The 19,287-nt window shown below is 33.0% G+C and overlaps 1 protein-coding gene across 2 annotated transcripts in view; it reads left to right on the top strand.

The window, feature by feature from the left end:
* LOC149803033 (ankyrin repeat and fibronectin type-III domain-containing protein 1-like) overlaps positions 1 to 19,287 on the top strand; it is a 168,930-nt gene that overhangs the window by 129,648 nt on the left and 19,995 nt on the right. For both annotated transcript variants that reach the window (XM_089952590.1, XM_089952589.1), the window contains 11 exons: positions 1,046 to 1,124; positions 3,183 to 3,286; positions 4,587 to 4,720; positions 6,848 to 6,926; positions 7,393 to 7,506; positions 9,497 to 9,685; positions 10,126 to 10,239; positions 10,809 to 10,905; positions 12,839 to 12,974; positions 14,801 to 14,914; positions 16,137 to 16,358. In XM_089952590.1, the coding sequence (XP_089808716.1) occupies positions 1,046 to 1,124; positions 3,183 to 3,286; positions 4,587 to 4,720; positions 6,848 to 6,926; positions 7,393 to 7,506; positions 9,497 to 9,685; positions 10,126 to 10,239; positions 10,809 to 10,905; positions 12,839 to 12,974; positions 14,801 to 14,914; positions 16,137 to 16,358 (1,382 nt within the window). The remainder of the gene's footprint in view (positions 1 to 1,045; positions 1,125 to 3,182; positions 3,287 to 4,586; positions 4,721 to 6,847; positions 6,927 to 7,392; positions 7,507 to 9,496; positions 9,686 to 10,125; positions 10,240 to 10,808; positions 10,906 to 12,838; positions 12,975 to 14,800; positions 14,915 to 16,136; positions 16,359 to 19,287) is intronic.

Genomic DNA, 19,287 nt, shown 5'->3' with positions numbered 1-19,287 from the left:
AGAACAAAACAACATATACTGTTGTCTGCAGGTGCTTTATGCTATGGCAGATCAGGAATTTTGTTGTTTGCAATTTGACTCAACTTAAACTCAGTGAGTGTATAAGGTACTAAACACAGTACAGGTGCATGTGTCATAAATGGTAAACTTGTTGATATTTTTTTTAAACCAAACAATGTACATGCATTCTTTGGCAATGAACTTAAAATGTTTACGCAGAGTTTTGGACTATTCTTCTCTGTTACAGTTTATGAAAAGGGGAGAGATTCTGGGTTGTAGTGGTAAACATGTAATAACAAAGATGGCCATTCTGAGCTACAGAATTTGCTTTAGTTTTGACTCTATGGTGACTATCTGCATGAATAGGGGCCATTACTGGCTTTTATGCCTGGATCTGAGGTCACATTCACAAAGTTTATTTACATGTTTGCATATCCCTACCACACTTTTCACCCACTGGGAGGGATCAGATGGGATATAAGTGATTTTTAATGAGTATTTTCTGTTGTTTTTATTAGATTCACAAGGTACATTTTACACCTAGTGCTAATACTTGTTTAAATAGTCAACATCCTTTTTTAAAAGTTAGAAACAGGAATTATATTTCTAAACATGATGGTATAAGGTTAGAATTAAGAGACAAGAAGCAATATGGGTAATTTCAGTGTGCAGCAATGGCCTTGTTTCATATTTTAGCAGTTATTTTCATTTCCTTGAGTAACATTGGCTTCTCCAGCTATGACAGGGTACTTGATGACCTGTGCAACAGCATGTGTTGTTGTAGATAGTAATAAAAACTATGTTAACCTGATAGTAAATGATGCATCCAGACAGACAGGGAATCTTCTTTCTTAAACCATCACATACAGATTTCACATTTTCACAGGAACAACAAATATTTCGCGTATTTATTCTGCCATTACCATTCTAGAATGACCATAGTCATTCTTGTGATAATAATAATAATGATAATAATGATAATATTTTAATTTACTAGAGAAAATCATTGCAGATTTCAACAACTTATTGCATTTTCACTTTTCAGCCTTATTTGATGCTGTGGAGCATCAGGATATGGACCTAGTGAAGGAAATTCTGGAGACTAATGGCCTAGATGTCAACAGGTGAGTACGCAGATAAAGAAGAATCTTAGAGTGTCACCTTAGCACAAAAAGATACTATATATTTCATATTATACTACCGTAGGATTACTCAACTGAACTGTACATGTTCAGAATTGGCTTGTATAAACTGTCTGTCAGTGACAGTCTGTACTGTTACTTTGCTTAAGATCTCAAGGCAACAGCAGATACCCTGCTCATGCAATGGATAATTTAACAACAGTGTTTGGTTGTACACAGTGGTGAGTGTTTTGCATAAAGGTGACCATGATCTAGCAATGTATGATGTTGCACACAGTGGAGACTTTGTCGAAAAGGGACCCTGATCTATCAGTGTACAATGCTGTACACATTGCAGAATGTTCTGTACAGAGTATGCCCTGATTTGTAATTGTATGATGTTTTACACAGTGGAGAGTGTTTTGTATAAAGAGTCCATCTTTCTTTTTACTTCTGATTCTAGCAAACATTATAGACTCAAATCTGCCAACATTTTGGCAGACTCATGTTAAAATACTAACTTTCACTAACATCCCTGTTGTCATTTATCTTGCCTGTCATTTTTGTCAGGATCTTATATTTAATAACCTCCAGACATGTACATGGTCAAAAAGACAAAATATAAACATTGTGCATCTTTATAATCAGAGAATTATAGATGTTATGTGATACATTATAATTAACAAATTTCCACCTTCAAATTTCCACCTTTCCTTCATGTGAAGCAAACTCCATCAAGAATTTAGTTAAACTTATTGGCATAATGCGTACAATTAAACAGGCAGATTCATTTGTTACGGCAAGTCCTTTTATAAGGCAAATCCCTAATACATGTAGTTTTATGATCATTTGGTATTTTTCTTCTCCATTAATCTGGGGGCAGTTGGTGGCCAAATGGTCTAAAGCACATCCTATTACAGATCACTCACATCTCAAGTCTCAGTTTGGCCAACATGGGTATGTGAGAAAGCTTGCCAGTAGCTTCCTGTATGTTGGTGGTTCATCCTGGGTTCTTCATCCACCAAAATATACTGGCTGCCAGGTATAGTCTACTATGTGCTGAAACTGGTGTTAAATCCACAAAACCAAACCAAACTAATCTCTATGAAAATTGGTCCAAAAATCATTTCCGTTTCACTCAGAACCTAATAGGAACAGGAGCGTATGATAATGGTACTTTAGGTTTGTATTTATCTTTATGATTACACCGAGTGTAAAAAAATAGAGGAACTGAAATATTTAAGATGTTGTATTTATTAGCAGAATTGTGTTCAATAACAGAATTATAAATCTACATTAAACATATTTCTAAGTTATTTCTAAGTCTGCATTCTTTGAGGAATAACATGTTCACATGAAACTAAAAAAGAATGTTTGTACATCTAAGTCCTTCTTACTCTAGTCTCATAGATTCTTATTTTGTGTTTTGTACAAATAAGTCCTTCATACTTGAATCTCACAGTCAAATTTTGGATTTTGTAAAGCCAAGTCCTTAATACTGTAATCTCAAAGTCATATTCTGGATTCTATAAAGCCAAGTCCTTCCTTCTTTAATCTCACAGTCTTATTTTGGGTTTTGTACAATTAAGTCCTTCCTACTTTAATCTTACAGTCATATTTTGGGTTTTATACAGCTAAGTCCTTCTTACTTTAATCTCAGTCTTATTTTGAGTTTTGTACAATTAAGTCCTTCCTACTTTAATCTTAGTCCTATTTTGGGTTTTATAAGCTAAGTCCTTCCTACTTTAATCTTACAGTCATATTTTGGGTTTTATACAGCTAAGTCCTTCCTACATTAATCTCACAGTCTTATTTTGGGTTTTGTACAATTAAGTCCTTCCTACTTTAATCTTACAGTCATATTTTGGGTTTTATACAGCTAAGTCCTTCCTACATTAATCTCACAGTCTTATTTTGGGTTTTGTACAATTAGGTCCTATCCTATTTTAATCTTACAGTCACATTTTGGGTTTTATACAGCTAAGTCCTTCTTACTTAGTATCATAGTCATATTTTTGGTATGTGCTGCAATAAATAAAAATATTTTTTATTGAATCGCAGTGTGAACAGCGAATTTTTAACCCCACTTGACATCGCAGTTATGACCAACAATATTCCTATGGCTAAAATGCTACTTTCCCATGGAGCCAGGGAAAGTCCAATATGTAAGTATTGACCTTGAATTACCATGTAATATCCAGTAATGCGTGACAATGTGACATTAAAGTAATCAGTGTATAGATCCAGATCTGTCAGTACATTTCCATATTTATCTAATGATTAACTAATGCTTAATGATAAGACAACAAACATTGTTATTGAATTTTGGCAAAAATCCCTTAAGGATATCTTTGATAGTAAGTCCACTGTCAACATTTTTAATTTATTTTTAGCTTTACCCATCGCTATACCCCGTGGGAAATTTTAGATTTGGGCATTTTGTTTGGAGATAAATATATTGCAGTTTATATGCTTGCAAGTTAAGTTATCATTTAAGGGAGAAATATAACTTATAACTTTTAGATTTAAGCATTTAAAAATATTCACTTTTTATACATGTGATCTTATGTACTGTGAACATATTACTGTATTCAACTTTATACTTGTACTGTGCATGTAAGAAGCTACCATTTGGGTAAATTTCTTTACGTTTATTCTCATAATAAGTAAACAATGATGATTCTAAGTCAGGGGTCAGCAACATATTTGACTTAGCATGCCACTCTTTTCTGGATTAATTACAAAATGAATGAGCGATGAGCATATGCCACTAGTAAGAGAGTAACACTGTTAAAATCGAGTTTTTTGGCTGTCCTTTGCATGCATGCCTAGAAAGAGAGACAGAGACAAAGAGAGAATTGTTGGAAGAGTTAGCTCCTTTTCTATTTGATGCTCTCCACTTTAGAGCTGCATTGTTTGTTAATGGCAATATTGTTGTAGCGAATAAAGCATGTGCAAGATTAATTTTTGAGACTGAATTAACTATTAAGGTCAGCTATAACAAGACAGTCAGGCATTTTGGCAAGTTATAAGAGAAAAGGTTTTAGCAACTGTTTCATCCAATAAGGCCTTCCAATATCAAGAAATGTGTCATCATTAGGGAATCGTTTTGAGAATTTGAATGTTTGTAGTTGTTAAGTCATGTGTACATATTTAATCAAACATGGTACTTGGAGTTGTCTAAACACAAGGGTCAGCATTTGTAAATTTCCATCAGTTTCTTCGAAATTCCCCTAAATAGATATAAAAGTAAACAGAATAACTTTAACAGAAAATTGTATCATTTCACAGTAACCTGCTTGCAGTAACTTTGTAAAAAATTCAAAAAGGAAACTGAATAGGAAACTGCACACTACTTGTATGAGAAATACTGTACACTACTTGTATGATAAATACTATATATTGTTTGTACGAGAAATAATGTTTATAATAAATGTTTAAATTGCATTTAATTTCATCACTTAGTTGATAAAGGTGAGATGCGGTCAGCCCGACTGGACCTGCTGGTTTTAGAGGCTGAACAGCGAGTGGTAAATCTCACTGCAGCAGTGTTAAATGGGTCATCAGGAAGCATGAACATCTCTTCAGCACAACAGAAAGTGAGAGCTTTAGATTTTTTTAAATTTGAATTTGATTGAAGATTTTAATGAAGATTAGAAAAATATTTTTCCTTTCCAAACTAATGCATAAGCCATGGTAAAGTTTTTTTCAGTTTGTGTCTTCAAATATTTTACTGCAGATAACTCTAGTTTTGCAACCCTCTAGTTTTTGTTAGGAATAATTTGTGTTTCTAATAATGGACACTTTTATATATTTAGCTATATTGTGATTTTGGCCTTAACAAAGTTGGCCAGGCTACTTCATTCGACAAAACATTCATTCTAATCCTAAGAGGAAATGATTATACTTAGAGTAGTTACCTCCCTTGGTCTAGTTTGGTTGCTTCTGTACAGTACTCAGCAAAATATTGTTTAAACAGTAAATGCTCATAGAAGGTAATTGCTTAAATATTTTCACACAACATTTTAAGATTTTCTTTTAATCAGTTTTTTGTTGAGAGATGCAGAAAAAAATAAACATTTATTTTAAATTACATATATTTAGGGGGGCATTGATTTTTGATTATAATCATAAAATGGGAATATCAGTATCTCACAATATCTAGTCATCTCTTTCATCCTTCTCAGCATTCTCAGTACTTTGATTTTGATCTAACTTCTTGTTCCAACTTAGGGCATTAAATGTATTTTCCCCTAGGAAGTTGTTAAAAGAATTATCCACTCTTTAGAATCAAAAGACAAATAAACATATTGTATTATTTTCATCAAGAACTTTCTGGTCATTTCACTCCATTAGTTCCAGAGTTTCAAGCTATGATTGACATGGTGTTGACATGAAGTTGACACAATACCTGTTGATAATTATTCTTCAAAGCTACCCAGGTGTTTCTACCTAGCAAAACACAATAGCTACTATTAATACCCACTAGGTAGTAGCATTTGTTTTGTACAACACATTACCTTGATACCAGTGTGTACAGAAAGGATAGGTTAACCTAAAAACACTGAAAACAAAAACTGTATTCATAAGAGTAGAATGTTTCCTATTCTTTACAGTAGTTGTAATGGTGGTATTATAGATAATGTGTCTTTCAAAAAAGAAAGAATTTATTTGTTGGTTGGAATTTTCTTTGTTTTCAAATTGAAATATACATTGGTTATTTAGTTTAATAGCTTATTATAGTCAAACAGATTTCAAGGTATGTTGGAGTTAAGCATGCCTCATCAGGAATGTTGACTGAGTTGAATTATAGTATTAGGAAGAGCATAGCTTAGTAGAAGTAAGTATTTAGATTCTGACAGGCATAAAAATGTTTACACTCTTTGCTTGCATCGAATGTGAGTGCCTGTAATTTAAATGTTCAATATTTGAATTAGAAACAAAATCAGTATAGTGTGATGGTTCTTGTTTTGTTTTTTTGTTAATTGTCTGTCTAGATTTACAGTCACCACAAAATGGAATAGAACTGTGAAAAGATCAAATAGTGTTTTTCTGTAAAAAATTTAAAATCTTTGCAAGGTTTTTTTAAAACAAGATAAAAGGTTAGTAGTTTTAATAATCAGGCTAATTATTTTACAGTTAAAGTCTTTTTACCACAAAATCAAGACTAACACTCAACAGAGGTAAATGTTAAATATGGCATTTTTAATGAGACCCTCATTAACATGTTTGTACATGTATAACAATGCCATAGTCTTTTGAACAGATTTCAAAGACCCTTCATAAATAGTGGTTGAATAAATCTATTTACTTACCATCTGTACTTGCTTAAAAGTATCCAACTACAAACATCAGAGACCGTGATCTTCCATCACATAATGCACCAGCAAATCAAAGTCAGTGTTGTTTGTTCTGCAGATTACTTCTAACAATACGCACAGATGTTATGGTATATTGTGCAGTGAAAGAACTGGGTCTATACACTTTGCAGTTGGACTTAGTTAATAAACAAGTACATACGGTACATCTTTACATAATGAGATGTAACCACAGCTTAATGTTAGTTTAAGTTTGAATCTACCTTTTGAAGAAATGTCTGCCTGATCAAAACTATTTGCACAAGGATTGGTTAGTAAAAGTTGAGAATCAAATATCTGAAACCTTTGTGTTGTTTCCATGCATGAGCCATTGTAAAACTATAATGTAATGTGTAATTTTGATAACAGGAGAATGAACGACAATTGAATCACTGGGAGTTCAGACATAGACTTTTGAAAAGGATGAAAGCTGGATATGATCATGCAAGTAAGTAATTTACTTTAATTCTTGTCTGCCATACTTTATGGTCCAGAATAGAATCTCTTGTATGATTTCAGACTACAGTGACCATTATTCAGGATTCAGAAAGTAGATTTAATAGTTTTCTATTGACTCTTACCTAATGTCATGACTTTGTAGCCTGAATTCTGTTCCTTGCTATTTATACAAATTTTAAAAAAAATCAGTGCTCTTGGATGGTGATTAGAGGTTAGTACTACAGATGGTAGATGCAGTACATAAATGGCAAATGTTTGCTGGAAGTTGGGGGCAGTTGGAAGCTTGCAGTGTTTTCTTTTCTTTTTTACATATGTGGTTCCTAAAAAGAATGAAACTAAAAATGATTGTCATAGTGAATTTCAAAAAAGTTTAGAAACTAATATAGATTTTTGTCTGTGTACATGGTAAACATGTCTGCTGTTGTATTTAATTGCTTCATGCTTGTTTTCTTCAGGGCCACCCGACTGTCCCACTAATGTGTTATTGAGCGTCTCTAGCAGTTCTTCCCTTCTTGTCAAATTTGGTGCACCACTTAACCACAATGGCGCTGTTGTCACAAAATACAAAGGTATTTATCATACAAGTTGTACAGATACTATCTTTGTGTCTTTAGGGGAATATGTATATGTAGATTAAAATGAGTCATACAAGCAAGATAACATAGAGACTTAGTCATATCTGGACAGACTTAGACTGATAAAATAACTCTTTTAGTTTTACAAATAATGAGATAGGATGATTAAGGAAACTGTTGAAATTTAGATAAGGATCAGACAGAACTAGTCGAAGTTACTAGTTGAACTGATTGAAGGTTGAAATGTATAGTACTGTATATATTAGTATGTTAGTTTAACTCACATCACCAGATCTTTGTAACCCAAACATCCTTCAAATAGGGAACTTTATTAGCAAGTAATTTAATCAGTATTTCAGTCTGGATGACAATGTAGGAAGTGTGAACAGGACTCCAAATAACCATAAACAATGAGACTGAATGTGCCAAAATTTCCACAGTTAAAATGAACAAGACACATTAGTTTACCTTGAATCAGATACAGATTACAGGCCTGTCTGTTTTTCCCCCCATTGTCCTAATTTAGTACATGGAGAAAATCAGGACATTCTGGGGATATGGTCATGTACCCAGTATATCCCATAATAGTTCTTGTTGAGAGTAAGCTTGGTCAGCTACCTGACTATACAAGCCTCAATGGATCAGTAAATTAAAGTTATAAAGACTGCTTCCATCCCAGTTTTATTTACATTGTTTTTATTAAAGGTAAATTGTTTTTTTGGTGATATCACCTTGATGTAGTACTATTTGCATTTGCAAATGCAGCAGAATTTCACTAAGCTGTTGACTTGAAACAATGGATCATTAATTTCCTTAATCCATTTCCATGCTTAAATAATAAAGATGATAAAGGTGACCACAGAGATGATCACTCAACTGAACAAGACAGTAAAGTCAAGAAAAAAAAGATGACAGTGAAAAAGATATGCAAAATAATGAAATCAAAGAAGAAAAACATTAACACACTTTAAAAAAAATTGCTTAAATGCAGAAACTGTGATGACTGTAAGGGGCATAAAATCAATGTGACTTCTACCATGTTGCTTTTGTATGACTGGAGGCATGAAATAAAATAATCTTTTTATAGTAAAGAGTTATTTATTTGGTTTTTCATGTGAACAGCTGGTAAAATAACACTATTTCAATGATATCTCTGTTTAGTATGAGGTTAACCCATTATGATCACACCATTGGTCCACTTCTTCACATGAAGAGGGTCAGAATTGTGTTTCTTTTATTGCATGGTACCTTTTTCAGTGTGCCACTCTATTTTTTTTCTTCAGTTATAGTTGGAAACAAATTGGTTACATTGATTTAAACAAAATATTGTCTACTCATTAGGCCATCCTGTCATGATGAAAAGCTGAACACTTCTTCAAAAGTAGGATTTAAAGTAAGTTGTTGTTGTTGTAGGGTTTAACGCCATTTTGCAGCACAAGATAGGCTATTCATGGCGGCCAGTATAAATAGTGGAGGAAGAACCCGGGAACCCCCGGAAAGAACCACTGACCCAAGAGAAGCTACTGGCAAGCTTTCTCACATAACCACATTAGCCGAATCTGAGACTCGAACTCATGCAGACAGCGGTGAGATGGCAGTGATCCATAACGGTGAGTGCTTTAGACCACTCGACCACTCGGGGCCCCATTTAAAGTAAGTGAAATGTTGTTAAATGAAATTGAAATGAGGTAGATGGTATCTTGTGTCAGTCCAAGAAGGTCAGTGGTTTGTCTAGATTTAAGTCTGGAATAGGGCATTTTGATCTGATAGTAATGATGGACTAAAATTAGATAGTTCAGTTGTCTTAATTCTCAACTTACATTATGACATGATGGTGAAATATGAATGTCCTGTACTTTTTGGGGCGCCTCACTTCACCACCTTGGCCAGTGAGATTAATTAATATCGGTTGTTAAAACTGAAACAATTGATTTAAAATCAAAATTCATTTGTTCAGGTCTAACTTGTTTGAATCATATTTCAGTGGAATGGAGTTGCCATGAAGACTTTAGACCAATTGTTGGGGAAAAGATTGTACAGGATGTGCGCTGTCTAGAAGTGGAGGTTAGAGGCTTGGAGCGTGGAAAGAAATACTTCATGCGAGTTGCTGCCTGGAACATGAAGGGTTATGGCTCATTCACCACTTCCAGCCCTTCTTATGCTGTGCCTTCCAGTAGGTTTTCTCATATTTTAAGCTTGGAAAGTGAATACTGTTTTGTTCCCAGGTCCAATATTATGATTTACAAGTTTCATTCCTTAATTTGTTTTAAGCTGGAAAGAAACAGGAAAAAGTTAAAATATTGTCCAACTGTCAGCATTAAGATTGAGCTTGAAATTTTGAAAGAATACAGCTGTCCTGAATGTGTGCCATTTTCTCATAGAGAATATGTTTAGTGGCATAAAAATTTAATAAGATTACCTAAAAATTATTAATATAATTAATTATATTATATTATTCTATTTTATATTACATTACATTACATTGCATTATATTATATTATATTACATTATATTATATTATAGTATATTTTATTATTGGCATGTAACAAAAACTCCTAAAACTATGTGCATTTTTAGTGTGCAAAAACTCCATCATGATTTATATACTTGAAGGTTGGAGGGATCTAGAAAACAGTATTCCACGTTCAGAGGGAAAGATGAAAATTCTTGATGATCTCTTTGCACAAGTAAAACAATTGAGGCCATCTGATGCTTCTGAAATTAGAGGTAAGGGCAAAAAGAAAACAAATGTCACTAATGGCAGATTTTAAAATATAAAGTTTAGATTTTGTGAAAAAAAAGATAAGGACTAAAATGGACTTTAATGTTGCCAAGAATGATTGAGTCTTAAATGCTACTCCTGAATGGGTTGTAATAACCTGCTTGTCTTTCTCAAACTCTCATCCTTGCTCATTACTTTGATCAGAGGTAGTAGATGAAGTGAAGTAGTGTAAATAAGACATTTTATGAAGCATGAAATATTAGTAAATTAAGCATGAAGATGATTTACAACAAACGTTTATCTTACTTCAGTACTTATAATGTATACATCAGACAGCAATTAGCCAAGTATTATGTCCAAAAATACTGAGTTTACTAATTTAATATTGTTGATATACAGTACTGTGTTCCAAAAGTGCAAGTTGGTAGTATAGCATTGGTGATTACTCTTGCACAAGAACATCTGTATAGGTTATTTAAGTACAGCTGTATTACACACAAAAAAGATAATGTGAAACCAGTTTGTGTTGTATCAGGCTTTCTGTAAATAAGCACATTATTTCATTTTCCATCAGAATCTACAATAGGCAGTACTTCTCCAGTCCTAAGGAAGAAAAAGGGATTTAAAAACTTGTTTTCATCAGCACCTAAATTCCAGAAGTCTTTGAAAAGGTATGATTATTGGAGTTATTGTTATACAAGGATTAAATGAAATTTCTACAAGTCTGAATAATTATAGCATTATAGGTTAGAGAGCAAAATATTTTTAGTAACCACTATTTGTACATTTACTATTTAAGCATTGCACATTTGTGTTTTATTTTTGGATAACTGTCAAGAAAATTGCAAAGTATTATTTTGTTAATATATTTACTTAAATTGTGTGTACACAAAAGGTGTTTTTCCTTAATCCTTTCCAGAATTTTTTGTTTAGTTCTTTTGGTTTTTGGAAATAAAGAATATTCCATAAAGAGGATAGAATAATTTTCTCGTGGTACAGTTCATTTGTTACAGTTCCCTGTGTTATAATTTTCTTGTGGTACAGTTCATTTGTTACAGTTCTCTGTGTTATAATTTTCTTGTGGTACACTTTATTTGTTACAGTTCCCTGTGTTATAATTTTGTTGTGGTACACTTCATTTGTTACAGTTCCCTGTTTATAATTTTCTTGTGGTACACTTCATTTGTTGCAGTTCCCTGTGTTATAATTTTCTTGTGGTACACTTCATTTGTTACAGTTCCCTGTTATAATTTTCTTGTGGTACAGTTCATTTGTTACAGTTCCCTGTGTTATAATTTTCTTCTGGTACACTTCATTTGTTACAGTTCCCTGTGTTATAATTTTCTTGTGGTACACTTCATTTGTTACAGTTCCCTGTGTTATAATTTTCTTGTGGTACAGTTCTTCTGTGTTATAATGTGATTCTTGATACATTGCAGTTGCACCATGGACCCCATCTAAAAAATTTCAAATATGCAAATGTCTATGCTTGCTTATTTATGAATTCAGAATTTTATGAATTATTTCTTTAAGTTTATCATCACTGAAATTTTATACTTCCAGCTGCTTGTATTGCAAATAAGCTGCTTTTGAATCAGTGTTAGCTGTTGTTTTCCTTAGCTAGCTACAGGACACTAGAAATTGTCTTCATTGCAAAACATCAACCATGTCAGCTGTTGTATTCCATAACTATATATCTGAAACTTACCTTTTACCCTTAAAAGACTGTTATTCAGCCATCAGAAATATAATGACAGTCATTCTTCAGCTGCTTGTTACCATAAAACAGCCACAAATTTTCCTTGAATTTTTCTCCCCTGCCTACTTTGATAAGTTAACAAAATGTAAATTGTGATGAAATCTGGCTGTGACAGCTGTTGAGTTACTAGATGGACATGGAAAAAAAAGCAAGTTTCATGCATCCATCTCAGCAGACATTAGAACAAAAGTGCAGAATAGGGGGAAAGAGTGACCAGGGCTTTTTAATTTTATTTTATTTTTTTAAATTTATTTTTAATATTATTTTATTATTATGTGTGCAACTATGTACATGTACTCTGTATGTAAATATGCAGATTGCCACAAAGATGATTAATTCCAGACAATTGTCTCATCCTGTATAAATAAAGTTGGTATTATTATTATTATTATTATTACATGGCTGTTCAGTATTTAACATGGTCAGCACTAATAGAATCCATATGCCACATTTTAGCAAAGAAAATTGGTGTGTGTGCATGTGTGTGTGTGTGAGATTTGGATTTTTAATGTAGCTTTAACAATTTTAGTAATATTGCAATGATGTCTGCAGTGTGGCAGCTTATAGTGATGTCTAGCTCTGGGGCATCATGCCGCAGACATGTAGCATTATGTCCAACCCAGTCACATTATCTTGACACTGGGCTGATCATTCCTATCACTAACCTCTTAATGCTAAACGCCAAGTGAGACAGCTGCCCCTACCATTTTTGTAAGTCTTTGGTGTGACTCAGCAGGGGTTGGAACTTGTGAGCTCCCACATTTGAGGCGGACGCTCTAACTATTTAGGCCAGTGGAATGGTAAATTTCAGTATTTAAAAATGACTAATGTACTTCTTTTTACAGAGGTGTGTATCTGGCATGTTTCATATACACAGAGGACAGAGTCTTGGTGACATCTGAAGATCAATTACCAATTGTAGAAGTAGATGAGAACTACACCAACCCCTCTGTTCACACAGATTTTCATTGGTTGATGAAGGTGGGTCATCTGCTGGTTTTGTATCATTGACATTAAATATTACACTAAGAAAATAAAAATGACCTTTTACTAGCTCAAAATTACTCGCATCTAGAATTCCAAGGACATGGAGGGGACACTGTGTTCCAGTGTGTTACATAATACATCGACAAAATAATACATAAATTTCAAGATATATATATATATATATATATATATATATATATATATATATATATATATATATATATATATATATATATATATATATATATATATATATATAAATCTTGGAAAAGTTGAAAAATGGCACAGGGCAAACATTTTGACCTAAATAAGGTATTCTTCAGGTGTCAATAAAAAACATACACAGAGAGACAAATGAAAAGAGTCACGTATATCAAACCATACATATTTACATTTGGGCACAAAGAAAGAAAATTGTCCAGAATAACGAATACATCTAAAGAAAAGGAACAAATAATAAGAGATAACTAAATTCCTAGAAAGGGATCTCTTATCTATGAATGAGAAAAATGAGTTTTAATGCAAGCTGTCAGTGCAGAAGTCAGAAGTGCTTTACTGTTGTGTGTGTGTGTGTGTGTGTGTGTATATATATGTATATATATATATATATATATATCCAACTCTCTACAATTATGGGTGGGTGGGGTGGATTGAAAGTTGATAGATACCTTCTTAGAAACTTTGTAGCAATGCTTCAACAAATTGCAATCAATAAGATTTGATTTGAGATCATCCTGTGTTTTTCTTAATGATTCCAAACCTTCTTCAGTTGCTGCAAACAGACCTTCAGCTTTAGTAGTTTTTAGCTGACATTGCAAAATTTTGTAATATTGAAATTGTGTTCTATTGCATAAACTTGTTCTTTGACTAAAGTGGTTTGTTTCTTTTATTGGCATCACTAGTGTATGGAAAAAAATTAGTATAAAATAATATTTCTTACATAGTATAAATGTTGCATAAAAAAATGCCTATCAGCTTCATCTGTCTTGTACTGAGGAGAGGGCAAATGAAAACCGTTGACAGCAGTTTTGTTATCAGTTTAAAATTTATTTCAAAGCAAACAAATTTGGGGTTGTACATGCATGTTTAATTGGATGTTACTCAAATAGTTTTGCTGTATATACTCTTTTGTAAGTCATGTCGAGCTGAAAACTGCATAGATCTGCCATTGCATAATGCACCCTCATATCTGGGTCTGGGTAGTAGTAATCAGTAGAACAAACAACACAGACCCTGATCTGCTGGTGCATTATGTGAAGACAGATCAGGGTGTGTATTTTGCTTGCAGTTGGACTCAACTTATAATAAGCTAGTATATAAGATACAGATTTTATTAAATAAAACTATGTGTCTTTATAGCTCTCAATTAGAGCACCTTGTGGATTTTCTAGAAAAATCTATGTCAGAAATATTTTGATGGAGTGATGCAGTACAAAAAGGGGAAATTGTTGGAAAATGGTGAAGAACTCAAACACTCAAGTACGATAGGCAAAATAAAATCAGTCAAAAGCATTAGAATATCTTTATGGAATTATTTGTGCAAGTTCAGTAAAAGAGGGTTTTCTAATGAGTTCTAACTTTAAAAAAATTAAACTAATGTTTTGACCAAAAATAAGCTATCTTAATCAGTTCACAGTAATAAACACTATTATGGTGTGCAATGTGCATATGACATCACTGGTAAATAAAGTACATAGATATGCAGTGGTGGCTACTGTAGTATTTAACAATCACTGGAAATTGTATATTTGATAATGTTCAACCATTCATGAGATCATCAAACAGCATATTCAAAATGAAGTGACTGCCTGTATTTGCAGGTTGCATGTACCTGGGATGATATCAAATCTTTACGACAAGACATGGACAAAAGTACAAGTGCCGGATCTGTCCTGTTCCGCAGTAAACTACTACAAGCATGTGCAGTATTACAGGTAATTGTTAAGTCTTCCATGTCAAAAATAATAAAATAAATCCTGTTATCTTTAATTGTGTCTATAAATGACCTTGAAGGGACCACAAAACTGTAGTCTTTTGGACAGGTATCCATTATTTAATGGTGCCATGTGTAGAAAAGTTGCTAGTGTCCTTAGTTAGCAACTTTGTAGGAGTATCTGCTTTGACAGGTTTCACTGTTCTAAATATAATACCTCTAGTTCCTGCTATAGTACCAGTTATTTTATGAAATGTGTTTAATTTTTCCCACATCTGTATGTTTCATTGAGCCTCATTTCCTACATTTGTTTGTTCTGTTGTAAATGATTTCACACATCTGTATATTTTGTTCTACCTGATTTCACACATGTGTATGCTCTGTTGTCACTGACTTCCCACATCTGTATGTTCCATTGTAACTTATTTCGCACACCTGTCTGTTCAGTTGTAAATTATATCACAATCTGTATGTTCCACTGTAACCGATTTCCCACATCTGTGTGTTCCATTGTAACTGTTTTCACCCACTGATTAATATCACTGACTTGATACACTGTACCTTTTCTATATAGGAAAGGAAAAAAGTTCACTAAATACTTTATCTTGCCTCCGGTACTTTTTTCACAACCTGGAAAATATGTTAATAAGGGTTCATGCAAAATTTGTTCTTGCCTGGGGATGAAAAACTTGGGAGTTGATTTTAACATTGAGTTTACCTTCTCGGGACATCAGAAGTTGTTTTACAGAATTTCTTTGAGATTGACTGCCAAAATCACATGGTCAGAAGTTTTATGATTTCCATGCCTAGTGTTATGAGGTATTTGATGCAAATGATAAAATTACATTAATCTCCTGTGTACTTTTAATAGGTCAGATAGTATTATGTTTTCACAAACATATCTTTAAATTTGGATAATTCTATTTCAGTTAGAGATTTCCAAATCATGAAAATGATACCAAATGACCTGGAATACTATGATACTCAATGACTCTTGTCCAATATCATACAAATTATACCAAATGACCCATGTCTGATATCATCGAATAATACCAAATGACCTCTATCCACTATCATGAAAATGATACATAATGACCATTGTCCAATATCATGAAAATGATACCAAATGATTTTTGTCCAGTATCATGATAAAATACTATACAGTAGATACACAAGTTTTCTGAATTTCTGTATCTGCATTTAAATTTTGACTTTCATTTCAGAATGCACTGGGGATTCAGGACTTGGGTCAGTTTTATCACAAGCCCCTAAAGGACCCAAATGGTAGCATAGTTTTGGTGACTATCAATCACATAAGGGACCCAAAGGGGATCACACTGGGGTCAAGCAAATGGGTTCAGATTCCAAAGTTCCAGCGACGACAGGCTGCAGGAATGAGTTGGGATGTGGCAGAATCACAGGATTATCTAGCCACTGCTCTCAGTGTAAATACCCTTTTTTATGATAAGCCTACATCCAAATTTTTAAAAAATTCAGACAGATGCTTACAAAGGGTATATAATAATAATAATAATAATAATAATAATCTTTGTTCAGAATAGGTTACAAAATTAGTCTGTAAACTAATCTCCCATGTGGCACTTCATTAATTTAATAACTGCACAATATTACACATATCAGTATTTTGTGCAGAAAATTGACTTACATTATTGCACATATTTTATCACCCTTACATGCACATACACATCCACAAGCAATATATATATATATATATATATATATATATATATATATATATATATATATATATATATATATATATATATATATATATATATATATATATATATATATATATTTCATCCAGGACAGACATCTGTTATGAAACTTACTTAAAGATAGAGCTCTCTTTGACATCCTTTGGCAGACAGTTCCAAATTACTGGACCAGAAAAAGCTAGATTTGTTTTGTACAATTTATTTCATTATTGAGCTTAGGAAGATAAATATTAGATGACATAGAGCATAAGACAGACTGGTATATGAGCATTACTGTCAGTATTAATTGTCATTTTACTAAACAGATCATTTGCATAATCAGGCATAAGACGGTAACAGAATGACTTTACAAGATCACTTTTGTAGTCTTTCCACTTTGACAGTACTTGTCTTTGAAGCATTGCTGCATAAAATATTGCAGTAATCCAGATGAGGTTTTATAAAGTGTATGAGGTTGTATAAAGCGTAAACCTTACTTAGTTGTTAGCTATTAGTTAATTTTAGATCATAATTAGATATATCTATTCACATCTTTTAGGCAACGTTACTGATATGATTATATCACAACAAATTATTGTCAGTGTGGATTTCTCAATGTTTATCATTTATGGTATTTTCTAGTTTCTATAAAGCACCATCAACAAGTTATTATTGTGTAGCCATTAGCATGCTTTTATTTTGTGATAAATATTCCTTATTGTCTATAAAGTCCAAAAATAGCATTCTGCCAGTTTTGTTCTTCCAAATAGCATCCATTCAACAGTTCATTTAAAGTATTGCAATCAACAAAGAAATCAGAACTGACATTGCTGTATGAAAAGATAAATCTTTAATGAACAGAAGAAGCAACAGTAGCTCCAAAATAGAACAGGAGGTATTCCACAGATCAGATATTTTTCAGCAGAATTGCATAATTGATGGCAGCTTTTGAAACAATCTACAGCACTGCTGCTGAATTTTAAATATTTAATTTATGAAATATAATCTCTTGATCAACTAAGTCTAAGGCTTTCCTTAACACGATGAGCACCATCCCAACTTTCTTTCAGTGATCCAGTGCTTTTAGCCATTTTGTCAGTCATGCTAATAAGAACACTTTCACAAGATTGATCACGGGGAATGCTTCAGAATTTTTTTTTTTTATGAAACAGGGAGAACTGAAATGGGTCTTTAATTTTCAACATCATCAAGGGGACCTGGTTTATACAGACGTTTAATCTTTGACGCTTTTCACTTATCCAGAAATGTGCCAGTTTATACTCAGATTACATACATATGTATTGAAATGAAAGGTGCTGCAGTTCATGGAAATCATGGCCCAGTGTTGTCAGAGCTTGTGGACATTGGGACATGTAAAATAAGCCCCACTGTACATTTTTACTAATTTATTAAGCTAATGGACTGGTTTTATCATGAGAGAAATTAGTTCAGGGGGAGGCGATTTTTGTTTCTTTTGTTTCTTTTCTGTACCTTTCTTTAAATTTCCTCTTCAGCAGCTTCTGGTGGGTTTTTTTTGTAATTAAAGGACATTCTGTCTTTATTTTAAAACATGTCAAAACAGCTTGTAACACTGAAACTGTTGTATCTCATTTTTGTGATTGCTTCAACTTGATATGAAAGGGATAATGCAGACAAGCAGGTAAGAGATATTATTCTTTAAATTTCTTGATTTGGACAAAAGCACCCATATCATTATGTTCTTTCTTTAAACAATAATTTTGAACTTCAGGCTGTTGTAAAAGCTTTTTCTTTATATGCCATCCAAAAGGTGGAGCATTTATGTTATGATGTCAATACATCCGTCTGCTGCTGTTTTCATTTTGGCACTGTGATTTACTTAAGTTTTGTCATCTGCCTTCATTAAACTTTGATGTTTATGGGTAAGGAAGAAGCCTATTGGTATGGCGGTGAAAAGAACCACCATATCACGGACTAAAAGAAGAAAAATGGTTTCGATAAAAAATACCATATATTAGTTCTACATCACAGACCTGGATCAAATATTTTGAATGGCTTGCACTATGGGCAGTGACAAAACCTATGGGTTTGGGGATCAAAAGGTCAAAGGTCAGTGTCACTAGGATTGAAAGAAGAAAAACGGTTATTGAACAGTAACCTTATTTCTGTATCACAGACCTGGACTATACCTTGTGGACAGCATGCACTAGGAGTAGGGAAGGGACCTATTAATTCTTCAGGTCCAAAATTCAAGGACTGAAAGAAGAAAAATGATTTCTGCCAAAAAAAGTTCTTAACCATATACTATTGCCAAAGTTTTTAATGGTTTACCTTTAGGTAAAATGTAAGTCTATTGATATTTGGTTTACAAGGTGATGAGTCAAGATCACAGTGCCTCAAAAAAATGGTTTCTGCATAATAAATTTTCAACTATGCCATATACCCTGACCAAAGAGTGTGGAAGGCTTACATAGGATGAGGCCTATTGATTTGGAAAATAAAAGGTCATGTGCTCAAAGAAAACACGCATTTTGCACAAAAAAGTTTGTTCAGGGTGAAGTAACTTGACTTGTGGTTATTGTTAGAAAGAAGCCTATAAATTTTACCAGTGCATATATAGAGAATTATTATGCATCAGATGAGTATTTCATGCTCATGGTACTCTTGTTTCAGGTAT

This window comes from Sinohyriopsis cumingii, chromosome 3, assembly GCF_028554795.1.
Source record: "Sinohyriopsis cumingii isolate HCF-2022 chromosome 3, ASM2855479v2, whole genome shotgun sequence".
Taxonomy (NCBI): domain Eukaryota; kingdom Metazoa; phylum Mollusca; class Bivalvia; order Unionida; family Unionidae; genus Sinohyriopsis; species Sinohyriopsis cumingii.
Note: the sequence above shows the minus strand (reverse complement) of the source record. Positions and strands in the feature narration are given on the sequence as shown.